At 42.3% G+C, this 24,583-nt stretch overlaps 1 protein-coding gene across 3 annotated transcripts; it reads right to left on the reverse strand.

Moving 5' to 3' along the window:
- Positions 1–3,768: 3,768 nt before the first annotated feature.
- RPRD1B (regulation of nuclear pre-mRNA domain containing 1B) lies at positions 3,769–24,560 on the reverse strand. 3 transcript variants are annotated; one of them, NM_001030862.2, is made up of 7 exons: positions 24,328–24,560; positions 22,937–23,066; positions 21,711–21,844; positions 16,809–16,918; positions 14,946–15,072; positions 13,960–14,135; positions 3,769–6,247 (listed from the first exon to the last, which is right to left on the reverse strand). In NM_001030862.2, exons 1-7 carry the CDS (start codon positions 24,476–24,478, stop codon positions 6,098–6,100), a joined length of 978 nt encoding a protein of 325 aa, NP_001026033.1. In that variant the 5' UTR covers positions 24,479–24,560; the 3' UTR covers positions 3,769–6,097. The 3 variants fall into 3 exon arrangements, with proteins under 3 accessions (NP_001026033.1, XP_040506656.1, XP_040506657.1); XM_040650722.2 differs by having other exon boundaries at positions 16,809–16,924; XM_040650723.2 differs by lacking the exon at positions 3,769–6,247 and adding an exon at positions 7,850–7,904 and having other exon boundaries at positions 16,809–16,924.
- Positions 24,561–24,583: the final 23 nt, after the last annotated feature.

Below are 24,583 nucleotides of genomic sequence, written 5' to 3' on the forward strand. Positions count from 1 at the left end.
GCCCAGCAGGGCCTCCCCTCCCCCCCCCCCCTCTCTCCTCCTGGCTTCTCACCTTCCAAGCAGCACTGGATCCAAGGGGCAGCACCAGGCTCATGGGGCAGAGATGAAGAGTGCCCGCCCTACAGCGTGGGAACCACAGCTCTGGGGGGCAATGGGATGGGGTCTGTGCCCTCCTCCTGCAGCCAGAAGAACCTGAGCCGGCCCCAAGCACCGGCACCACAGAACCTCAGGGACAGCTGCTCCAAAGCACGGCCCCAAAAGTGCCCCAGAGGGTTAACAGGCACGAGCCCTGCACTGCTCTCCCTTGGCAGGAGCATTGCTCAGAGCCAGAGATGATGCACAGCCGTACTTTAAAGAGCATTTGTTACACGCAGCTCTGCTGAGCCAGGCTTCAAGCTGCTCAATGCCTGGTTTAAAAATAACCGGCAGCTCCTCTGGTTCGAAGCTGGGTCCTGATAAAATAAACATTAGCACAGCTCTTTCTGAAGGTCACTCCCATCCATCCGAAGCACAGCGGAGAAGGGCTGCTTTGACAAGGAACAAAGCTCACATGGCAGACACCAAATGCTGCAGTTATGGTCTGGCTCTGGGGCTTGGCTCTTCCCAGGGCCAGTTTCTCCTGCGTTATCCCCAACCACTTTGCAGCCCCCTGCATAGTGCCAAACAAATCCATGCCGTGGGCTTTGCCCTACGTGTTTCCCAGCTGCCCCAGAGCCCTGAACACAGCTGCCCAGCAGTCCCTGAGCACAGCACTGCACCATGGGCACAGCCACGGCCCTCCCCGCTGGGCACTGCTGCTCCACAAGCAGTGAGTTATAGATAGTTAAACATGGACAGCACCTGCTGTGTGCCCAGGAGAATTCTTAATGCAGCATTAGCCCAAGTGCCAAAGCAAAGTGAGACCATTCACACGTGGAGGAGTGGTTATTAATACACCACAGCTCACTGAGATGCTGACTGGACAAGAATCAGCTGTAAGCTCATTTCAGTCCTGAGGACCTCTAGCTTGGCTTTATTGATGGACCGAGGCAAGGAAAAACCTCCCATAAATCAGAGTGCTGCTGATAGTTCTGGGGGACTGTCAGGTCTCAACAAAGCCCTTTCTGATGAGCATGGGTGGATTTTCACATTCACCCATGGTGCAGGCAAGAGAAAAAACACACCCAGACACAAGGAACGATGCAATACAGGCATCCTAGACTAGCAAACGCTTTACCCTCAGTTCCCTGGACAGTACACAAAGCATCTTACAACCCATTTGGGACTGCTGCAGTGGGGTAGATGGCTGTCACTTGCTGTGCAGTCATAGCAGACATCCCATCACCTCCCTGGAACAACAGCACCAACGCATGCAGCAGAAGTTGCACTGTTCTGCAGCAAGAACAGAGGGTACCATGATGGTAGTGTGAGTGATGGGACCCTCACAGCACTGAGCGAGGCCAGCCCTGAACTGCCCTCCCCTGCAGGAGACCCAGAGCCCATCCCCATCAGGACTCACAGACCCATAGAGCCCAGCCTGCAGGTGTGCAGAGCTCCCACACTGCTGCACTCCAACTCCAGGGCCACTCAGACTGAGCCTCCCCAGCCCAGCCCTCCCACCATCCATCTGACCGCTGTCTGCGTTGTGAAACCACTGCTGGTATTTCCTGGAACACAGAGCTTGGAATTTGAGTCTCTTTATTTGCCATATTTTAAGAGGAACATTTTTATCCTTCTTCCCTGTAAAGAAAAGACTACAGTTCACTTGGCTACTCAGGCGAGAATTTACTTTCTAAGGCGATACTAAGGTAATGCATCCAGTGCTAATGCAAATCCCTTTACCTTCACACTGCAGTAAAACTGAACCTCCAAGCCTTCCAGTTTCCCTGTTCTTCTGGGCATAGCTCATTTTCCTTACTTGCTTATCCAAAAATCTCCAGAACATGACTAGCTCCAGGAAATCTGGTGGATTCCAAACTTGCAAATGATAGCAAGGTTCAGATAGGAAAGATGCAGCTGACAACTCTGGCACTTCCCTGAAGGCAAGCAAAATTACAGGAAAACACTTGTCCCAACCTCACCCCTCTCAAGAGACCACCACAGCATCTACGTGATGACTCAAATATAGATATACTTTATAATATTTGTATTTTGTTGGTTTGCTTTGTTTTGCACAGCCCTGAATGTGAAGCTACCTCTGACCTGACTTCTTCTGAAGCTACAGCTCTGGACAGGCTCTGACCTATAAAATAAGTTGCCCAAGGTATAAAACCTGTTGACACATACCAAACTTGAAAAGTATTTCGGGTATTTGCTTAGCCTTAAATTTCCTAGGAACAGCCTGTCTTCTTCACTTTCCCACTGCAGACACTTGGCAGCAGTACCCACCTTCCTTCTGGTGTTACATACATTGGTGAATTACCCCATACCATTCATGACAAGATTAATCACAACCCTTTTACCCACAAGGGTCAAGACTTGCCATTAAGATACAGCTCCTACTTCTTCTGACAGTCACTTTTTTTCCCCACCTCTATTTCACGTTATCCTTCATACCCCAAAAGCTAAAGTGCTGCTCCAGCTGTACTGCACACAAGCCCAGAGCTGAGCAGCTTCCTTTATGCTCTTCCCCTAGTTGGTTTCCACACAAAGACTGTTTTGTGGGGACTAGCTACACCAGCCTTGCTTCAACACCCTAATTAGAACTTGTCATCTTACAGACCTCAGCTTTAGTTTACCAGAATCCAGTTCTCACTCCCTACATATGTGTAAGCCGACGTTAGTTTGTTACACAAATACCTGCTGAGCTGGAAGACTGAAGGGAATACCCCAATGCACTGAAGTAGTTAACTGCATAGGAAGCTGCAAAATAGGCAGATAGGTTTGGACAAATTTGTTTCAGCTCTGCAAAAAAAAAAGAGAAATAGAAAAATCTCAAAGACAAGAAAGAACATGCAGTACTCAGCCACATTTCAGGTCACCGAAACCTCTCTAGTTCCTACAAACACCATACAAAGGCTGCTTTCCTCTGGAAGGAATCGTTTGAGACTCTCTCCTTCTCACAGAAAGCTGCAGATCAAACTTCCTGCAAGTCGATTACAAAAGCAGACTAAATATAGCTCCTTAATGAAAGATTTGTAAATTGCTAAAATTGTAAGCAGCTTTACTGACACTCTCCAAGGCACATGAAACAATTATCAAGTTTGCCCAAAGAGACTATTGAATAGCAGTTAATTGGAGTGAAGAACCCATAAGCTCCCCCCCAAAACCTCTAAGAGAATTAATACACAATAAGATGTGAAGATCCTCCTCCTCTAAAGCAGAAAGGCTTTGATTACACAGCATCAAAACCCTGCAGGAACAGCAGCAGCTCTCAATGCCTGTATAGGAAAGTTGGTTTCCCAGCTTCTGGGTTTGGTTTCTGTTTGTTTGTTTCCAAACCTGATTATTTACTTGTCCTCCATATAACCTGAATTAATTTACAAGCTGGGAAGCCAGTCTTTGATGCCCTGTGCTCATCACATCAGAGGTTAGTTCTGAGGAATGCATGTTGCTTCTGTTGCAGCAATGAACTAAGAACGCTGCGCATCCATTCAGTGTACGTACTGTCAGAAAATGCAGATTACAGCTTCACTCTGTCAAAATAATGGTCACATCTTCAAACTCAGCCACAAGGACCTTTCAGCAGTCTCTGCCCTTTAAGTACAGAGAGTAAAAACACCGAAGCAAAACCCACAGTGTGTCCAAGCAGCACCTGCACTGCAAATAAAATAAGTAAAAGCACCGCTATTCAACGACACCCTCTTTATTCAAAAATATAGATCTATGAGACATTTCAGAATATACTGCTGTCACAAATGGCAGCCTATATGTCTAAATTAATTCCTAAAACAATTAATATACAGATTTTAGCATTAAAAAAAAAAAAGAGACACACCTTGGGGAAATCTGTTTAACCTTGAGAGAATGTTACTCAGTTCACCAGATGCCCTTTGCCCAAAAAGTAAAACAAAAGAAAAACCCATGAGACTTCATTTAAATTAAGCAAAATAAAACACACACACACACTTGGAAAAAAAAGTCAAAACATTTCTATAATAAAAAAAGACAGACATACCACTTTCTCACACGAGATCTGCCCAGAACAACAGCATGAGATGGCAACACATCTCTCTCATTTTTTATGACAATTTTGATTTTTTTGTCTCACAATGGATACACGTTCAATCCATGGTCAAAGCAATTACTGGTTAAAGCAACCTCAGGGTAACTCCATGAGCTGAGGTGGGATAGAAATTCATCTTCTAGTTTGGGATTCAGAGCTTTGGTGGGTCGTTTTCTTTCCCTTGATTTTATTTCTTTCTTTCCCTTTTAATTTTTGTCAAAAGCAGAAGAATTGGGTGCTTTATTTAAGTGTCATTTGGTCCACAAATGGTTGCAAGATCAAACCAATTCATGGAAAAAAAATAATTCCCTGCCACTGCAAAATTTCCTGTAAATTAAAAAGAAAGCACATTTCTTGGCTGGGCAACATGGGTGCAAGAAGTTTCCTTTTCACAAAAAACAAAAAGAAAAGTGAAGTGTCAGTAAGAAAAGCACATGAGCTTTTCAACAGTGAAACCACCAAAAACGTTGTGTTATTTAACTGAATGCAAATAGGCTACTGAATACTCCACAAAATAAATTAATGAGAACGCAGACCAAGATTTGCATTTCTATAGGTATCTTCTCATGTCTTTGATAACTGCAGCTTAAGACTATAGCGAGGCACAAACACAGCACGTCAAGGTAACTACTTTCAGCCTCTCTGTGACAGAGCCTGTGCTGTCAGACCAAGTGTTTCCAGAAACTTCAGGTGTTCTGTAGCAAGAGATATTAGATTGAAACAGATTTTTTTTTTCCCAGATAGGAATGGTTTTCAGTGATGAGAGTCCAGCTTGATAGACCTAACACACAAACTGAAATCTAATGACATCCATGGCAGCTAAAACATTAGCTAGCAAATTAAAGAGTATTCTAATTTTTCCCCCAATAATAAAATCAACTCACAATCTGTGATACAAAATTAAGTACATCCCTCTAATACCTACATGCATAGATATAGCACATGTGCATACTGGATGTGTATATGGGTCTACTTTCTAGATTAAAAAAAGGTTTATATCACATTTAACTTCTGTTCATCAAATAACTTGACTAAAGCTACAGGGAGAATTTATAGAACGCTTTCAGCATGACCGCCTTCAGAGCAGATCTGCCACTGGGAAATGACCAGTTACAATCCACCATTCCAGCCTCTCAGTTAAACCAAAGCTTCTGTGATCGTTTATTTTGTATAATGAAGAGGAAAAATATAGTATAAATCTAAGGTAGCTAGAACAAAATTTACTTTCACTCTCGTTTAGGTAATATCCAGTTCTGCATGGCTCAGCAGAGCTTAAATTATGAAGCTCTCTAATTCACAAAGAAAAGCTGTTTATTTTTATTGCCTGTGGTGAGTTTCAATTTATGTTCATGCCAAATAGGAACTATTTTTTATGTGAGGCCTACAACAGCATGAGGAACTGTAGATTTAAAACATTTGTGCCATTGTTCAGTAGGTGCCTTTGTCCTTCACTGACATGATATAGTACCTGCAGACACACATGCACGCACCCCTAGGAAGCCCACTAGCCACTACTGCTTTCAGATACGAGGTTCAGAGACCCAGCGAAAACAGGCAAGACATTCTGAAATAATACAATAGTTTTACAGAGGAAAATGTTATACTGTCAGCCTTTCTTTGAACACTTTCCAGATATATATGTACACGATTCTCATGACTTTCATGGGGTAACGAGTGCTAAGAGCAAACAAACTAAAGAGTAAGGAAAAATTATGAGAGAAGATTGCTTATACGGACTATCCCCACTCCCTTAAGAGCTCACAAAAACTCGCCCTTTTTCCTGCCCTCCTTGTGAGCCAGTGTACACAGAGAGAGGGTGAGCATGAGCAGCCAAGAGGTTGAAAGCAGGGTCTGAAAGTTCTTTCCTACTGTACATCTGGGAAGACTGGATTTCCAGTCAACAGTCTTCTTACTTTTGCTGGTAATAATGGAAACTAGGGGACACCATTTGTTCTAGTCTGTTGAGAACAGGTCACCAGCAGACGGCAGAGGTGCCAGACCTCCTGTGACGTTGGGCAGCAGCGACAGATCTGGAAGGCTCTGGATGTGAGATTTCAGCTCCTTGCGGACCTGGGTTACCCGAGCAAGCTTCTGTTTATATTCCTGTGGGAAAGAGACAAGAGACCAAGCATCAAACACAGGTTAACTTACAGTGCTTTTAGTTAAGTCAGGATTGTTTTTTTTTTTTTCTTTTTTTTTTTTTTTTTTTAAGTGAGGATTCTGGGAAAAGGTGGCAAGGAATTGGTTCTCTGTGCAGCTACTGCACAACTGCAGAGCTGCCATCTGCACCCAGACTCACAACCTGCACCAACAGGAAGTCCACAAGCTTCAGCATCTCAGAGCCACTGATCCTGCCATGATACCTGAGCAGAAGTTATGTCAATGTCCCCACAGCCACTGAGACCTGGTAGAATATTTGACAGAACTGGCATTATATAGTTGCTCTATTCCTATATTCTTTTCCAGACAACTGGCTTTTGCTCAGAGCTGAAGGAGGAAACTGACATAGCATTCTTCAGACACATCCCACTGACAAAGGCAGCAGGCTGAGGAACACCACAGGTACTACTCGTCTGAAATGCTCTTCCTCCCACCCCAACTTGATGAATTTTGAGTGTTTGGTTGTGAAATAGGGACTCCTTGTCGTGAGACAGACAATACATGTTAGCAACCCCAGCAGCTGCAACATTAGACTGGTGTGTGAGCACAGAACACAAGTGATCACCAAATATAAATCAGACAAAGGTTTGTCCACACTGGATTGAAATCAAGCAAAAGGTAGTTGCCAACATCTTTAGAATTTAATTACAGCAAAGGGAGAAGAGCAATAAGTTAAATTTCCCCGAAGCAGCAGCTTGCAAGTAGTTATCCCACAAATGAGTTTTGGATTGAGTGTTAAAATTCCGTTTTATGACAGTTCTCTTCAATGTTTTTGTAAACAATCCAGATGCAGGACTAATGCAGACTAAGCAAGTTTTCAGATGATACTAAATTAGGAGGAGTTGTTGACTCCCGTCGGAGTGGAAAGGCCTTGCAGAGAGATCTTGCCAAATAAGAGATGGGAAATGACCAGCTGTGCCTGAGGTGCTGCTCTCAGACACCACATGGTGGGACTCTGATCCACACAAGTCCCTTCCAATCCAGGACGTTCTGCAATTCTATGCAATATATACCTTTCTCAGATGTCTCTACAGTCCAAACCAAACCAGGTAACAGTGATCAGTATTTCATAATGAGAAGACAGAAGAGCTTGGACCCTCACACTGACTGAAAGACCCTTACCTCAGTATGTTTAAGAACAGGCCAACACACACTCAAGTTATTTAACACAGAATTCTCAATTAAGGGTTCATATTTGTATTATTTTCAAAGTTCTGTGACTGTTACGTAAATATTTAGAATCACAAAAAACAGCTGTTTAAATAAAAAACAGCATTACATAATTTCTTCTGGAACGCACTGATTTTTTTACCTAATTGTGTGTGTCAGCGGGGGGAAACATCTCCAAAATGAAACTGGAAGAATTATGTGCAATAGGCTTCCATAAAGCCCGCTGGATCATCAATATACATTTCTTAATTACTTGGCAAAGAGAACAGTTTACCAGAGAACAGAAGTTTGTCTTTGAAGATCAAATGGAACTAGTGCACGTTAAATCAAAATATGTTTCTGAAGGGTTTACAACTTTAATCCAATCTTTCTAACCTTCTCAATGATGGAAATTCTCTTCACCTTCTCCAAATATCAAAGCGAGCAGTTCCTGCAGGGTTACAAGCAACGAGTTTACATTCCCTCTTTCATTACTTTGAATTAGAACAGCGAGAGCAGCAGAACTGATTACAACAACTCAGAATACACTTGAAACACCTATTATAAATACATTCTGTAAGTTTCCAGCCAGCCCCAAATCAGAGTATCCTTAAACACCTTTCAAACTTATATTCTTTTATAAGGCTCAGCAAGTTAACATAACAATTCTGCTAGCATGCATGGGTTAACACACTGAAATAATCAGACTCAGAGCTCTACCAGATACATGAAGTGTACTGTTCACAAGTCCAGAGGGGAACAGCAACAAAAAAGCCACTCAAGAAAGGGTGTGCTCATTCATTTGGGGTAGCTAGGTTTTGGATTGGCTTTGTTTCATGGAAGACAAATCAGGATTAAAAGAAGAATGCACCCAACATCCCCAGCTGTGCCACTCCAGGAAATATTTCAGCAGGGAAACAAGGCAAGAAAATAGAATTATGAAGACAAAAAAAACAGAAAAAACAACAGATTTTTAAGCAAGAACACAGAAGAAATGCAGATAAAGATGAAAGCCATCAAAGCACTGAATTCCTACATCTAATACGTTACTCCAAGAGAACACAGAAGCCAACGCTGGGAAAAGAAAGAGACTGAAAACTGTATTCTGCTCAAGACTGGGACTTCACAATTAAGGTGAGATGGGGTGATGGCAGAATGCCATATCCTGCACATACGGAAGAGACAGCAAGAATTCTTGTCTTCCAAATGCTTACAGAAAGAACGTAGAGGAGGCTGGATATAGAGGGATTTTTTCTGGGGGGGTGTGAAGATGATGGGGCAAATGAATTAAAAATAAAAGATCAATAATAATATAATTGCAATTCAGAAGGGAGTGATGGATACCAAGCCAAGAAAAGGCAGCACTTTCTCAAGAATGACAAGATATCAAGAGTGCATATCAGCAAACTTCCCCACCCCGCAGCAAGGCAGCTAACAAACCATCCAAGTTTTGTACACCATTTACTAAGCACAAATTCCAAGAATAAGCCAAGAAGAGATCTCCAGTGCAGCCTGAATTTCCTAGACCCATGAATAAGAATACTGTAAAAGCAGATAAACCCAATGTCTACCTCCACAGGAAGACAAAGGTCAGTTGTGCCCTGAAAGTAGCAGGAAGAATAGGACAGACCTGCTGGACAGCCTAGATGGCAATACTATACTTTCAAGCTGAAGACATTTTGTGTGATTACCCTTTTTTTTTTTTTAAATAGACATAGTTTGAGACTGACTTTCTTTTCAAGTAACTATTTATGAGAGCAAGAATCTTTGAAATGCCCTTGCTCGCTATCCCAAGTCTCAGTAATTTTACCTTACCTTATTGGGCTAATTAGGCTAATGAAGGTGTTAACTAGCCCACACAAAAGTTTTGGTTAAAGCAGTAATGCCTAAATCCTACCTGTTAAAAAAAAGCCAAGAATATAAAAAGATACACAGGGAAGTAGTAGTACCAGCCTCTGGTACTCTACATTACACACTCTCTACATTAAACACTGGCTCAGAAAGGACGCTGTTCAGAAATGGAAACAATGTTCTAAGGGAGCAATCCAGGAATTAAGATTTCCTAGAAGAGATGGACTCTCACTGGGCAGATAGGATACACAGCACTGACCACATTAGAGAACTGCCATGTGTGTGCTTAACACTTCCCATCTGCTCTGGTACTGAGGCATGCCGACCGTCCACGGCGCAGTGAAGGACCACAGAGGCTGAGCACCAGGGCAGGGGCAATAGGAGCTGCAGGAGGCACAGCACAGCAGGAGGGAGTGCCTCTAAGAGGCTCAGTTACAGCCACCACTGTCCTACAGTTCTGAAGGCTCTCTGCAAGATGGGAGAGATGCTACCAGCGAGATACAGCCCTGGATCCTCTTACCTTCACAGGAAGCACGAGGCATATTTATTTGGATTTACCATTTGCCATATTCAGGAGCACACCTAAGCTCTGCTCAGGAACACGTGTAAGCAGGGACACATAACCTCCTTCCAGGCTCAGTGGTTTTTATTTCTCCCCAAAGACCAAGTGGTGGTCATGTTCTGCATTACAGAACTGGAAGTAGCTTTTATAGAGAAACATGTTTCTCATTTAGCTACCTTACATGACAAGCTTCAAAACTGCATATTGCGGATTCTTGCTTAAGGTCCATCCACTCCATAAAAATCCACAAGAAATGAAGTGCACTTACAAGAAATCGCTGCTTGCTGAGATCTTAGTTTGGACTCCATGCATCTAGCTAATTGCCTCGCTGCAGAGTAAGTTTTCATTAAGATTAACAGTATCTGGATGCTATTTGCCTTTTTTAGGCAAAATAAAGAGATCTTTGCTGTAAGCAGGACTTTGAGACAGAAAAAAAACTGGCACTGTGCCACATGAATGCCTTTGCTAATCAGTATTCCTCCTCAGTATGCAGAATTCTACATCCACACCGTCCGAGTGAATTGGATGTTTAGTCCCTGAAACAAACATGAAATCAGAATTAAACACCACTGAATAAACCTGATGGAAGCGTTTCATTCAGAATAAGCCTTGCTAGAACATTACCAGACTGGCTGGTACTGACGTGATAGGAAATTCCTTCCAAGGAGTGCTGCACAGCTCAGTGCACGCCGCTGAGTTACACAGTAACTCACTTCACTTGAGCTTAAGATATTCTCTAGGTCAAGCAGCAACATGTTGTATGCCATCACATCAATTTAACTTCTGCAAAACATCTCGTTAAGCATTAATGAGAATTAAGAAAGTGACTTAGAGCCCTCAGTCTCTGTTTTGATACGACACAGGTAAATCAGATATACGAAAACAGAAGACCAGAGATGTCAGGGGGAAAAACACACCAAAGGCTCAACAGATCTGCAAAATGCACAGTGAATGAGGTCTGGCAGTAACTGCAGTATCAGGCCTGTGATTCCTGGCTGAGGTGAAGCACTGTTTAAAGTGAAATTCAGTGTTCAGATACTGAATGATAGAACCCACCATAGCATTCAGTAAATTAATCTAAAGGAATATTTGCGCTTAAAATTACATGCCTTGTAATAGGCTGTTTGACATCAGCTTCAGTCCAGCTGCTTTTGCTCTGCAGCACGCTGCCAGAATTAAAGGAATTCTTCCTTGCTGTCCTTGTAACTGCTTTTAGTCTGGAATCAAATCACCACCACCTTTTTTTTTCCCCCAATAAAGCAGCCCTAATTGTTAGGCTTTCAATTTTTCAACTGCATCCTGGAAATTGCTCTCTTAAAAGCAGTTTGTCCTGTGCTGCGATCTCCAGGCTCTGTGCTGGCTTTCTCCCTTCCAATTACCAGCATTTCTCAGCACTATGTTTTTTCAATCCTTACTCATGCCAGACCTCACCTGTGTTGAAGGGTAATTCATTGCCCAAGGCCACCTCTCTCAGCACACTGCCCCTTGGTAACAGCTTTTCTGCAACTGATGACAAGAGCTCTGCATCCCAGGCTTTTGGCATCACACAGGATTTTGTGCATTAGCCCATCAGGCATAAATATACCCGGTCTGTATGTGTTGAGAATTTGTTGTGCTTCACAAGGGATAGTATTAATAGGGTCATTAAACTGTAGCTCTTCAGATAGCAAAAAGCTGCTTTTCAATACAGAAAGATTATCTATTTTCATTACTATCACAGTAAAAGACATTATACTGCCAGTAAAATATGAGAAATATCAACAGTGATTCTTGAACCATATATTTATATACCTTAAAATAATACCGAGTCACACTAACACCAGAAACCCCCATTCCTCCACTGATATCCTTGACTAGATTAGGATCATGACATGAACAGTCTGCCTTCCATCTAAGAACACCTCATCTGAGAGTCAACAAACTTCACAAGAGTCAAAACTGGCAGTCAGTAGCACCAAGGACTCTGGGAAAGGTATCTCGAGAGCACAAATCATTCAGTAAGAAATTTAAAATCAGATTGTTTTCAGTTTCCTCATTTCAGCCTTTGTTTCAGAAAATGTTTTGTTTTCTTTACAGTGCTTCCTAAGAGCCACAAGAATTTCAGATACTTGCACTAAAATGTTCATTAGCACTACAAAGAAAAATCCAGGCCCTTATCAAGTGGTACTATGAGAACATCAAACAAACCCGATAAGCAGATATGGCCTCATCTGTAATCAACAACTTCCACTATTGATTAACCCTCCACAACTCAGGAACAATGGGGTGCTTTAATCAGGCAATATCCCCAGCTAAGAATTGAGGCAAGCACGAATTGTGCCTTCATGTTACATAAATATCAACGAGCAGCATCTCCTACAACTAATTTTAGACTTTCATATTACCAAGACCACCTTATTTTGGCAGAAGGACAAAGACTATCCTAATCAGTGATTAAAATCATTCTCGAGTTTCCAATGTATTAAAAACATGTTTACATTTAACAGCGTACAAACAACCCATCCTGCTACCCCACAGGATTATTCCTATCAAAGTAGCTCACTCACTGAGCTGCTTAACCTTCAATTTCCAATTTAATTTGCTTTGTGTCTCTGCCAGAGTTAGCTTTCAAATAACGGTCCTCATCAACATCAAACCACAACAAAAAACCACAGTTGTACTAAGGTTTCACTCAGTGCATTAGAGACCTTAATGCTGTCTCAAGCAGACTCAAATGTATGAGCTGTTCCTCCATTTTTTGACAACACTGCTGTGCAACAGTTTGCCATTTGCCTTAAGAAAACTAAATAGCAATGCATCATATTTAATTTTTTTTTTAAATATATGTATGTTCTACTGGACAAGATTTGTCCTTTCAGCAAGGAAAAACCTGACCCAAGCTTTCCACTACCATTCAGCCAATCTGTGCCAGAAACGATTTGTTGTTATGGCATCTTTCATATTTGTGTTTGAAAGTGCTTTTTAATGTCTCAGTCATAAGACAGATGTTACATTTGAAGAAATTCAAGCTAAACAAGCTAACAGAATCAACTAGCTGCACTTGCCTGGCTGATTTAGTAACACGTTGCTTTGCCAGAGCAAGACTCTGCACAATCACAAGACGTTTAGAAACTCCAATATAAACACACATGACAAAGAATACATTTGAAATGAAGTTTACCTCAGAACAATGTTGCCTAGCTGTCAGAAAATTAGGTTTGTCATGACTGTAAACAGAACTTGCAATTGCTACAGCCCAGTCTCCTTCCAGAAGACTTTGTCCTCTACAGCAACTCATGTCCCACCCAGCAGCAGCTGTTCATAATAATCAGCAGCCGACAGTGTAGAGGAAGCCCTTAATGTGCCGCCAAGGGGCAGTTTAGCAGATGGCAGAGTGACATACAACCAAAATCATTAATTAAACCTCCATACTAGTCCCAAGGTGCACTGCTAAAAACTTCTCTGAGGAAGAGCCCTTCAGATAAATGGCTGTCTGCTGCAGCCTGTGCACTTGCCATGGGCTTGTGGCTAATGCTCAGGTCCAGCCAGAGCTGTCCCATTTTCAGTTTCATGCCATCCTTGCTCAAGAGAGCTGTGGCAGGAAAAGCAAGTCTTCAGCCTTCAGTGTCAGCCCAATTTGTACTCTGCTAACAGCTGTAGGCAAAAACAGCTGTTAAATGACGGATGCCAGAAGATTTTGCTTAAACTGCATCTCTGACAGGTAAAGGTTAGAAGGCAGATGAAGCACTCAGTACTTTTTTTTTCATAAGAAAAAAAAGTATGAAAAGCATGCCACCAACCAACCAAAAATACAGCTGGCTATACCAGAGGGAGCTTGACTTCTTGGGAATGGAGACTGCACTTAGAAAAATGAGTATACGTGAAGAAGCTTGTTAAATGTACCTCTATTTCTTTAAAAACCATTAAGTAATGGGCCTTCCAAAGCCAACATCCAGTTAAAATACCAAACTTAACTTGTTTTCTCCAGAGTTTTTATACCATTCTCCTTGTTTTACTCCAAATGGAAACATCACCTACAACCATCATCTTTTAGATAAACTCGTACATCTGGAGTCAAGTGGGAGCATTTGGTGAGACAACCACCCATACTCACTTCTAGCTTCTTCTCTTTCTCCGTCAATACGTCCTTCTGATTCTGCGTGTACTCGATCAGCATGCGTGCCAGCTGGCGCCGGTCCTCCAGCTCTGCTGCCAGCCGCCCGTTGTACTCAGCCAGCAACAGGCACGCTTCGTCCACGGTCTTCGAAAGGCGCTCGGCCGCCTCTTTGTCTGCAAGCAGGAGTGTTTGGTTTTAAACTCAGCCCTGTAGATTACTGATTTCTGACAGAAAGGCTGCAATTCACCATGTGTGCTCAGCAATGCGTCATTCATAAATACACCTCCAGCTCGGTATGAAAACGATTGTGATTGCAGAGGACATGAAGAGGAACTGATGGGATCAACCGCATTTTGTTCTTGCGGAGATGCTAACAATATGGGAGGGATTCCTATAACCAGGTTAACTCAACTAACACTTCAGGCTGTACTTCTAGGATTTAGTTCAACAAATTAGATGGTGTGCACTTAATAGTTTTCTATGAACAAGTCCTAATTACCAATACAAGCAATCACGTGAATTGCACACCACTCTTCACATCAGGACATAGCAAGAATATCTTCTAAAGACATGACTAAGTGACATAGTGAGTTATAAATTAAACTACTTCCAGGAACAAAAGTCAAATGGGTTTCAAATTATTTCTCAGTAACTATTGCAAAACTCAGATTGAATAAAGAGTGAAAGATTCATAAGAGTAGCAAGTTTCCTTTTCCATAGCAATCAATGTGTACGTGTTTACTCAGGACAATTCTCATAAAACTCAAAGGAATGCAGCATTGAAGGTGCTTGAAATCAATCAACCATTTGAGAACTCTGGCCCTATTTCCTTTACATTCTGTCAAAATGCCAAGAACGACAAAACAAGGACACAAAAGCAGAAATTCACCCCCATGCATTGTGATTGTTTACAAATGAACATTATACGTATTTCCTTCGAGTTTTTCTCTGGACCAAGGTCCTTTTATCTTCCAGTTCCATACCTGTAATTTTCTCCAGTAATGAAACATCCTGAACTTCCTGAGGCAGGGAGGCAATTTTTTGCCGCACTGTGGCATCTCCTGATGCTGCATTCTCCAGGTCCTGCAGAGCTTTGATCAAATCCTCCGTCTACAAGACAAGTCAGCTCACATTAAATGAAGGTAACTTCTCCGCCAATTCTCTGTCACCTACTTAAAAGGAACCACTTCCAGAATATTTTTTGCAAGTAATCTTTAAACAGTTGCTTCCTAACACAGGAAGTATCCATTAAATTTACAGCACTCCAGCATTGAGGTAGTCTATGCACAGTTAGAGTAGGATCATTGTCTTCAAGACTCCACAGTGGAAAGCTTATCATTCCAATTAAGATTAGCAATCGTTTAGGTCAAAGCCTAAATTTTACCTTGTACTTTTAAGTACACCACACACCTCCTGCCCTTTGGATAGCATCAGATCTGGGCTGTTTCTGAACATCTTTTTGATGCCCTCTCTTAAACTGGCAGGAGCACACATGCATGCTGCCGTTTAAATCCACAGGCACATTCTGACATGCAGACAGACAAAACCCCTTGTATCAGTGTAAACAAAAGGGCTTCATATTTCCATAGTTAGACTTTGTGAAATTCCCTAAGCTTCTGGTAGGTAACCAATAGATACAGCTGTTAAAGCAAAAGTCACACCATCCTGATTTTGCTAAGACACTGTTATCCTCAGTTAGGAAAACTAGCTCTTTGGAAGTGCAAGGCACTCACACTGTACCCCCTTAGCTTCACCTCCATTGAGAAAGATACGTCAGCTTAAATGAATACATTCAAAAGATACCCTAGTTTAAAAATAACATGGATGAGGACAGCCTAGAGAATAGCTCTGCTGACCCAATGTATCAACCCTATATAGCTCCAGACAGCGGAAGGAGGAAGGGAGGCTTCATAAGTGGAAAGAAAACACATTTCATTTCTTTGTTTAATACAAGCTTTTGTAACTGCAATGCTTGCCCTAGAAATACCATTGACACCTAAGCAGCATTTCAATAGTTAGTTTGAAAACTGATTTAAAAGTTTTCAGTGTTTTTTATAAGTCTTATCATTTTATCTGGAAAAAAAAAACGTATTGCTTAATAGTTATAACTTCTTTGGAAACTACTAATGATTTCCAAGAGTAACAAAGAACATTTATCATCAAGAGAAACCAGAAGTCATGAGGCCTCTAGAGCTAAAAACAGCAAAAAACCACCTCGCTTATTTCTTTGACAGCTGTGATTTATTTTTATTTTTCAAAGTTTACACTCTACCAGATGGAGAGCATAATTTTTTGTATCCTTTTCAAATGAACATATGTTAAACCGTTGTGTATTCTGTAGCCTTAAATGGTCAGAATGATCCTCTATTTCATTCCTATTGTTTCCACACCCCTAACATATCAGCCTCAAAAAAAACCACTCGATTTTCCTAACCAACTCCCATAGAAACCTATCAAAGTTTAATCTTTTTCATAAAAAACTGGAGATACACCCTACCAATAAAAACAAAAAACAATCTAGTTCTACTGGTGTTAAAGCTTTAAGTTTAAGACATTACATGCTGATTTCAGAAAGCTTTAAAATATAGTTTGTTCTTCTAGCAGTCCTTTGTGATTCTTTACTGGTATCAATATTCAGATCTTAGTTTGGACTACCTGAAATCATTTAGAATTGGCACAGCATTTCAACATGAAGAAAGAATTTGCTCCATTTCACATTGACATCTCAACCCCCGAGTGAACTTCCCCATCCAATGCATTTTACTTGTTGGGAGCTCCACCTTGTGGTGGGACCACACGGGAGGAGGCCTGCAGAACAACTCCCACTCCCACCCCTTCCCACCTACCAGCAGTGGCCCAGCGCTGGGGTCCTGGGGTGAGTAGCTCCCCGGGTAATCGTCATCTTCCTCCTCTTGTATTTGCTGAAAAGTCCGCTTCAAAGACGACTTCTTCTCTTCTGCAACTAAAGACACATGAGCAACTCATTTGGATACCAGATCTGCCCACATTCACAATCTCTACTTCAAAACAAACTAGACCCTGTGCTCCAAGGTTTAGGCCACTCTAAAGAGAAGAATGACCACAGACAGGCTCTAACACTTGCATCATATTCCAAATAATCAAATACAAAATAGTAAGAACAGGCTTATTTCGCCCACACAGTTCTCTGCACATGCACACACAAACTACGAGGTTACAGTCTTCCTATCTCAGTACACACAGTGCACATCTTTGAGCCCCCTGCGTTGGAAGAAGGAAAGACAACAAAATGCCCTAATTTACCTATAAATGGCAGGTCTTCAACACTGCTAGGATTCCCCAGTTAATACTATGTATGCTGGTAAGGATTTTCTACCAGTAGAAATGAAGCATGGATCCTAAGATATATATGGACGGCAGAATTTAGAGTTCTTTTTTGCACCAAGCATACACTCACTATAGTCCCACAATCAATTGAGTAACTGCTGGTTATTCAACCTTTCACTCTTCCATCACAACAGACTCCAGGACAGCTCTGTCAAACTCAAGCTCTGAGGCATGATGTGATGGCAGCAGCAGCTATGGGCAGAGCGTGAACCAACCTCCCAGCAGGAAACCTATAACACTTCAGAAATAATTTCATAAAGCAAGACAGTGGGGTGAGTGAACCTTAGCATGGCATATCTTGCCTTGAAAGAGAAGACAGTTTATTAAATGAGTCAGAAGTCTTAACACAGCCTTTGATCCAATTACAGAGCCTTCAGAAGACAGACCATTCCTCAGACTTGCCACCACAATTTGTAAGTCAGGCTCATTTGTAAAAAAGCAGAGGACAGAGTCCAGGAACATCCCTGGAATCAAACCCCGCCAAAGGAGCCCTCAGTATTTACCACTTGTATGCACTTAGCATAAAGTAATTAACCAACAGAAGATAAACACAAGATAATCAATATAAGAATGAATGACCACAGCGCACACAGAAGCAAAAACATGAATGAGAATGGGGATTCAAATTGCTGAAAAACAGCTCCTGCTGTGCAGCCAACTGCTCTACCACAAGACACAGTTTTATGTTTGGTAATGACTAACAGAGAGGATTTGGCATTCCATTGAATTTTGTCTGAACAAGTTTGACTGAAAAGATTCTACAGAAGATAGGCACATGGACACCTGCAGCCCTAAGCAACAGCAGCCAGCTGGTGTGCCCCAAAAGCACACACTCCATGATGGGGGCATGGCAGCCAAGGGACACTGCAGCCAGGTGAGAAAGGAGCAAAGCAGGCTGCTTTGCAGTAGCATTTCGGGCATGAGTAGCACAACAAATGTGGACTGTGGCACTTCTTTTTTCCCTCCTTCAGCACTGGGAAACATGGGCAGTAAAAGACCTCCCTGATGAATATGGAATTACCGTCTCCGTTTCATCACAACAGAGGAAAAAAACACTTATTTGCAAACTCAAGAGCATGTGGTGGAAAGGGACCCCTGAAACAACAGGATGCCAGGCATAAACTATTACATACCCTGCCTGCGTAGCCTTCCAAAATCTAGAAGTCAGAAATAATCTATCCACAGCAGTCTGCATATATGAAAAAGCCTGTCAAATCCATCAGGAAAAGAGAGAAAGCACTAAGAGCACCTAATGCCAATCTGAATACAACCGTGGTATATTGCACACAGCTTCTGAAACAACCAGGGTGTCCTTGTGGAAGATGGACAGATCCTTCCAGGAAAATCAAGAGCCTGCTGTTGGCACCAACATTAAGAAGACAGAAGCCATTACTCAAGTAGATTTCAGTTTTCCTGCTTCCTTTGGGGTCTTCTTCACAGCTCAGAAATTGAACTACTCCCTAAAAGCCTTAGAAACAGCAAAGCAGTTTTTCCTCCAGAATAACTGACAATTGCTGTCATAACAGCTCTGCAGTGAATCTCCAGACTGCTGTTGATCTTGTTGCTGCTGTAGTGACAAAAATCCAGAGAGAATTGTAAAGGTATTCCTCCACCAACTGGCTTTTCAGTCTTCAAATCATCTCTTGTGGCTACAGAAAACTTACAGTGTCAAATACTTCAGTGACAAAGGAAGACTTTTCCTACAAGCTGGCAAAGCAGATCTTCCCATCTAGGTCACCCACCTCTTTGTTCTCATCGCCTGCAGACTGGTTTGAGAGGTAAAGATGTTTCTTTCATTTCACTCCAGGATCATATGCACAGCAAAGAGAAACTGACTGTGGATCCTACGTTGAACATAGGATAGGAGCATATTGAACAGGATAACCAGGAATTCAAAACTCCGTTAAAAATAATCATGATTGGATTTTTTTTTTAATCTCAATATAAAAATGAACAAATGCCTATCTGAGGCATTGCTACTAACGTAACAAGAAGTAGGTTGCACCATTGGAACATTCACTAATAAACCTTAAAGATGTGTTTCCTCCCTGATACAGGGAGTCTCCTTAATTTTGGCAAGTTTCACAACTCCAAGCACAACCAGTGTTCTTCAACCAGAGCAGAACAATCCTCGTCAGAAAGCAGCACCTAACAACTCAATCATGCTGTAATATGCAAAAACGTGGAGAACTATCTGCATACACTAGTTGCCATGCCTTAGGCTGAACAAAAGCATACTCCTTGCCACAGGACCAGATGTTCTTATGCTGTTAATGATTTGAAGAGCCTGAAGTTAGCATCTTCAGATTGGTGCAAACACTAACCATCTCTGAGCTACATCTACCCTGGATGCTCACAAAACAGGCAGATAGATGGGCTGTGGAGGACTATCACCTCTCACGGTCATGACACATTACATCTGTAAAACAAGTCATCATCCATCTTGATTACGTTCACCAGTTTGAAAACAGAATAGAGTAACTACATCAAAGCCTTCTGCAATACAGATAACTGACTACCAGACACCAGGCAAACACCAGCTCATCTAAAGGCTATAGACACCCCATGTGAAACGAGACCTCACCACGATGAAGCTGCATTTGAAAACATGACAGTCAAAACAAGGAAAGAAACCTCAGAACTCCAAGGGTTTTTTCAACTGAGGAAAGAAAACTGATTTAAAAAGAAAAAAAACAATGAGAAAATCCACCACAGTGAACTGACAAAGCAGCAATACTCACATTTCTGAAAAGGCCTGAGCTATTTTCTCAAATAAAGGACAGCATATTTATGTTTCAAGTACCCAGCCAAATCCTAAGGTCCTCACTAACCGAATAACAGCATGTTTGCTCTCTTTCTCACAAAGCCCTCTTAGGCTCCGGAAGAGCTCCATTTTGTATAAACTGTTTTAAGTTCAAAAGATAACAGTAGCAGCACTGATTGATACCATCTAACAGCCAATGATACTGAGCAATAGTTCACTGCCAGCTCACCTGGAAGTCACAGCTGTGTTTCTTGGATGCACTGTATCATTTTGTTTAGCTAAAAAATGAAACATTTATCTAGGTGACTTATGAAATAAACAGTTTCAAGCTAATCAGTTTGAAAAGAACTCAGGAATGTTAAGTTCCATCCTTTCCTGACAAACAGTTGCCTTAGGCCTTGTGCCCAGTCTGGAAAGAACACAAAATGAACTATTCCACTTCCAGACCAGAAGCGTCTCAGCCCTCCCAGAACACATTTCCCCACCTCCCAGCCCCAGAATGGAGACCTGCGTGGGAGGTCCTGATGGAAGAGACAAGCCCTTTGGTCTGCTTTTTTTGGAGCAGCTGACCTGATGCTACATATGAAGGCTTCTGTTGCAAACTGCTAAAGCATCCATTCAGTAATTTGGCCTGAAGCACATTAAAACCCTCCAAACTGCAGCCTTCACATACTTTGCTCATGCCCTCATGTTCATTCCATACAATTACCAACCTCAGCAAAAGGGTTAGACGTATCTAACTTGTTTTTGCCATCTAAGAATGGCCTAAGAGTACTTCATTAATAATGAAGCTATCTCACAAAGCATCATACCTCTACAGGAATCAAGCAAAATTTGGTCAAAGCAGCAATCTGACTCCAGCTTACGTAAAGATGCTGACATCACCTTCAGCTGCACAGTGAACAAATTCCCTTGACCAGAACACTTGTCATTTTTAATGACCTTCACTTTCCACAGGTCAAGCATCTTACTGCCACCTGCTCCTCATTACATTAAACTGAGTAAATATTGTCTCAGGTACCATAGGACAGGTAGTACGTGTCAAAGCAGTATGAAAATACCATAAACTCAAGGAGTTTACACTAAGTTTCTCATCTTTCTAATGATAAGAAATCATGGAAAATTGTTATTTTCTCCTCAGATGACTCCAGCTGGTATAAGGAAAAAAAAGACACAAGCTTCTGGGAATATAAGCCAGCTTTCATTTATTAAAAAGCCCTTGCCAAATTGTAATAAAATGTAAATATACAAAAGGAACAACCATAATAACCCAGCTAACTACTCACAGACATTTAGAGCAGGACAACATAAAACTCTTGTGGACACAGCAGTTCCCTACATCCTGCCTGCCTGTTCTCACACCAGCCCTGGTGCATTCCGCCTGCATGTGCAGGGGCAGAAATTATCTGGAGGCTCAATAACAGCCACAGAGCAACACACCAGCAAACCAGAACAGCCAGTTTTATAGAATCACAATTCTTTCAAGAGAATCCTGACGAATCTCCACGACCAACTCTGAAAACAACCCAACTACAGCAACCCAGAGCTTAACTCCTCACCATCACTCTGTATTTTAAAAAATGAAGTAAAATACTCAACAAAAACCACATGCATTTACCTTTAGTTTGGGGACTATTGGAGTCTTCCATAGAAAGTTTCAGTTGTTGTATGAACTCACTGCCATACACACTTCTTTCTTGCCAGATGTTAAGCAATCGTTCCAAGGGCTTTTTGCAGCCCTCATCTGCTTCTCTGCTCAAAGATCAGAAAATAATTACTGTTCAGCTGAAAAACATATGGAGTATTTTAAGAGAGCATCTTCCAAGCTAGCACCTGCATCCACGGCAATACTCAAACATTTGGAGAGATTCTCTCTCGCTGTTTAAGACAAACTCTGTAAAACACATTGGTGATCAATTTTTTCTTTCTGCTGGAACCAAAGATTGCCTGAAAGCATCCCACATCCCCACCCCACCATAGGGGCAACAACAGCTTTCAAGGAAGGAACCCAGCATCTCTCAGAACTTCCAAGAACAGTTATAAAACACCTTCAAGTTGACGTGCTTACAATTCAGAGTCTTAATTTTAAACAGTTGCTTCAGTCAATAACACCCCAATTAAAAAGCAGGTTGTTTGGCTCATTAGGCACTTAAACATACTCATTTAGCACAGTGAAAGTTAGACAGCCATCCAGAACAATATACCACTAAATACACAGAACATTAAAGTTGTTTAGCTGAGATAATAAGACTTATTACACTATTTAGAGAAAATCTTAACTAAGCAATAGTCTATCCTTACTAGGACTGCAGCTGCCTCACATCTTCCCTTTTAAGTATGAAATCCTCCCTTTATCTAGCAAGGGAGCCAATGATCAGATAACCATTAAAACAACCAATAAAACAGAAGAAACTACACCCAAGCCAGAAAAATGATGAGGACGCTGCAACCTAAGATACCAGGTCTGTTTTAGAGACTCCAGTAATAAAGAAAAGGCATTCATTAAGAAGCTTCAGCAAACAGATGCAACTGTTCAGTTTTACTACCCATGGAACAGATCTTCAAGATCTTCTGGTAACAATTAAAATAAAGCATACAGGAGCTGCACAGAAAGCACAGATGTCTGTATGTGAATCAGTGCCTCACAACTTTATACAAATTTACCCACAGAGAAATACCACCACAAAACAGTTCCTAGGCACAAAGCAGGCTGCACCCAACCTCTACTAGAGACAGGGTGTGAATGTTCCCAATGCTTCAAAAAAGCCAATTAATTAGACATAGTGTTACAAGAACACAAATCTATTGAGAAAAGTTGAAGAAATGCATACTGCAACAACATACCTGGCAACATGAGAAAAAGCATCCACAAGAACAGATTCAAATTCCCTGGTAAATTCAGGACCTTTCCTCTTACTGTTCTGGATGACATCATTTGCTAAGTATAGGAAAGTAAGTTTCCTACTTGATTTTGCTGGAAGGGGAAAAATAAATAAATAAAAGAAATTGCATTTATTTCTCATTCTTTGACCCAAAACCATTAGCATTATTTTCAAAGTGGCTTACAGGTTTTTAGCCTAAAAACAAATCTGAAGAGATTTCAATTTTACCATGGCAAATCAGAGGCTTTCAAGTCAAGCAGTCCTTAACCTCTTTAATTCTGTGTTTTATTTTGGCTTCCCCTGGCTAACTTATAAAACAAACATGAGCTTAAGTTTTTCTTGTCCATAACATCTCATCTCTGAAGAAAACTCTAAGTTTAATTCTTGGAAAGTTTAAAAAGAGCTGCACTAGCCCATGTGTAATGTCATAAGACTTTTTTTGTTTGTTAGCTTCAGGAAAAAAAACAACAAAAAAAACCAACAATTTGGTACACAACATAATTCAGAACTGAATGAAACTGCAGGAGAAAACTATTGCAGAAACTCAGGTATTTTGAAATAACTTATCCCATAACTTTTCCCACTGTGACACCACCAGACCCCATTTCACCACGGGCAGAAGCCATGGGAGACACTGTTCTCCTGAGCACAGTGGCAGAGAAAGAAAACTGAGCTCTTGTTCTCACAGCAGGCCTCACTGAGACCTCTGGAAGTCCATCCTGGATGGAAGGGGCACCAACTAATGGTGCCGTGGAGGTTCCTCCAGCATCACACACCCCAGGGGGGGATGCACTGGTGGCTGCACAAGATGTGAGAGGTGGCAGCAGCTGCTTTCAGAGCTCCTCTCAGGAACACCACCAGTGTCCCCATAAACTCATTGTAAAGCTTTCTGGGAAGTCAGTGGTGCTTCCTAAGGCAAACCTCAGTCCAGCTCTAAGCACAGAGAGTACAGAGCATTTCTGGACAGCGCTAACAAACAGTTTCACAGATCTCTGCTTTTATTTCACTTAACTCTGACTGCCTCTGTACAGCTCAGCAACAGAGAGATCTAAACCCACGATTTAGCAGGTGGCATCTTTGCCCACAGCAGGAGATAGGAAACAGATAAACCTTAAGGCCTCTTCCAGCCCAATCGTTCTATGGCTCAAAACCAAAAGCTTCTATCCTCCTTCCAAACCCCCACGTTTGCTCTCCCCACGAGTTCCAGGGCCGGGGAGCGTCGCCTCAGGCCGCAGCCGCACACCCCCGGCCCCGGGCAGGCGGACGGGAGGCGGCCCAGCGTGGAGATGGACGTGGAGGTGAGGGGGATGAGGGGAAGAGCCGGGCAGGGCTACGGGCCCGCTCCGCGCCCACCTTTGCGGAGCTCCCGGTGCCAGACGGAGACGATGGGCCCTGCGTGCTTGCGGTGATGGATGAGCCACAGCGACAGCGTCTGCACGCTCTGCTGCGAGTTGCTCAGCTCCGACAGCTTCTTCTCCAGCGCCGACTCCGAAAAGGAGGACATGGCGGCGGGCCGGCCCCGCGCCGGGCCTGCTCCGCCCGGGGGAGGGCGCGACGCGGCCGCACCGACAGCAACCCGGTGCCACAAGATGGCCGCCCGCCCTCTCAC

This window comes from Gallus gallus, chromosome 20, assembly GCF_016699485.2.
Source record: "Gallus gallus isolate bGalGal1 chromosome 20, bGalGal1.mat.broiler.GRCg7b, whole genome shotgun sequence".
NCBI lineage: Eukaryota > Metazoa > Chordata > Aves > Galliformes > Phasianidae > Gallus > Gallus gallus.

Excerpts from the sequence above, each read along its gene's own strand:
- RPRD1B (XM_040650722.2), bottom strand. The coding sequence starts at position 24,478 with ATGTCCTCCTTTTCGGAGTCGGCGCTGGAGAAGAAGCTGTCGGAGCTG. Across the intron at positions 23,067-24,327 it reads GCACCGGGAGCTCCGCAAAG|CAAAATCAAGTAGGAAACTT; the intron begins GTGGGCGCGGAG and ends TTCCCCTTCCAG. Across the intron at positions 14,136-14,945 it reads ATTACTGGAGAAAATTACAG|ACAAAGAGGCGGCCGAGCGC; the intron begins GTATGGAACTGG and ends TCCTGCTTGCAG.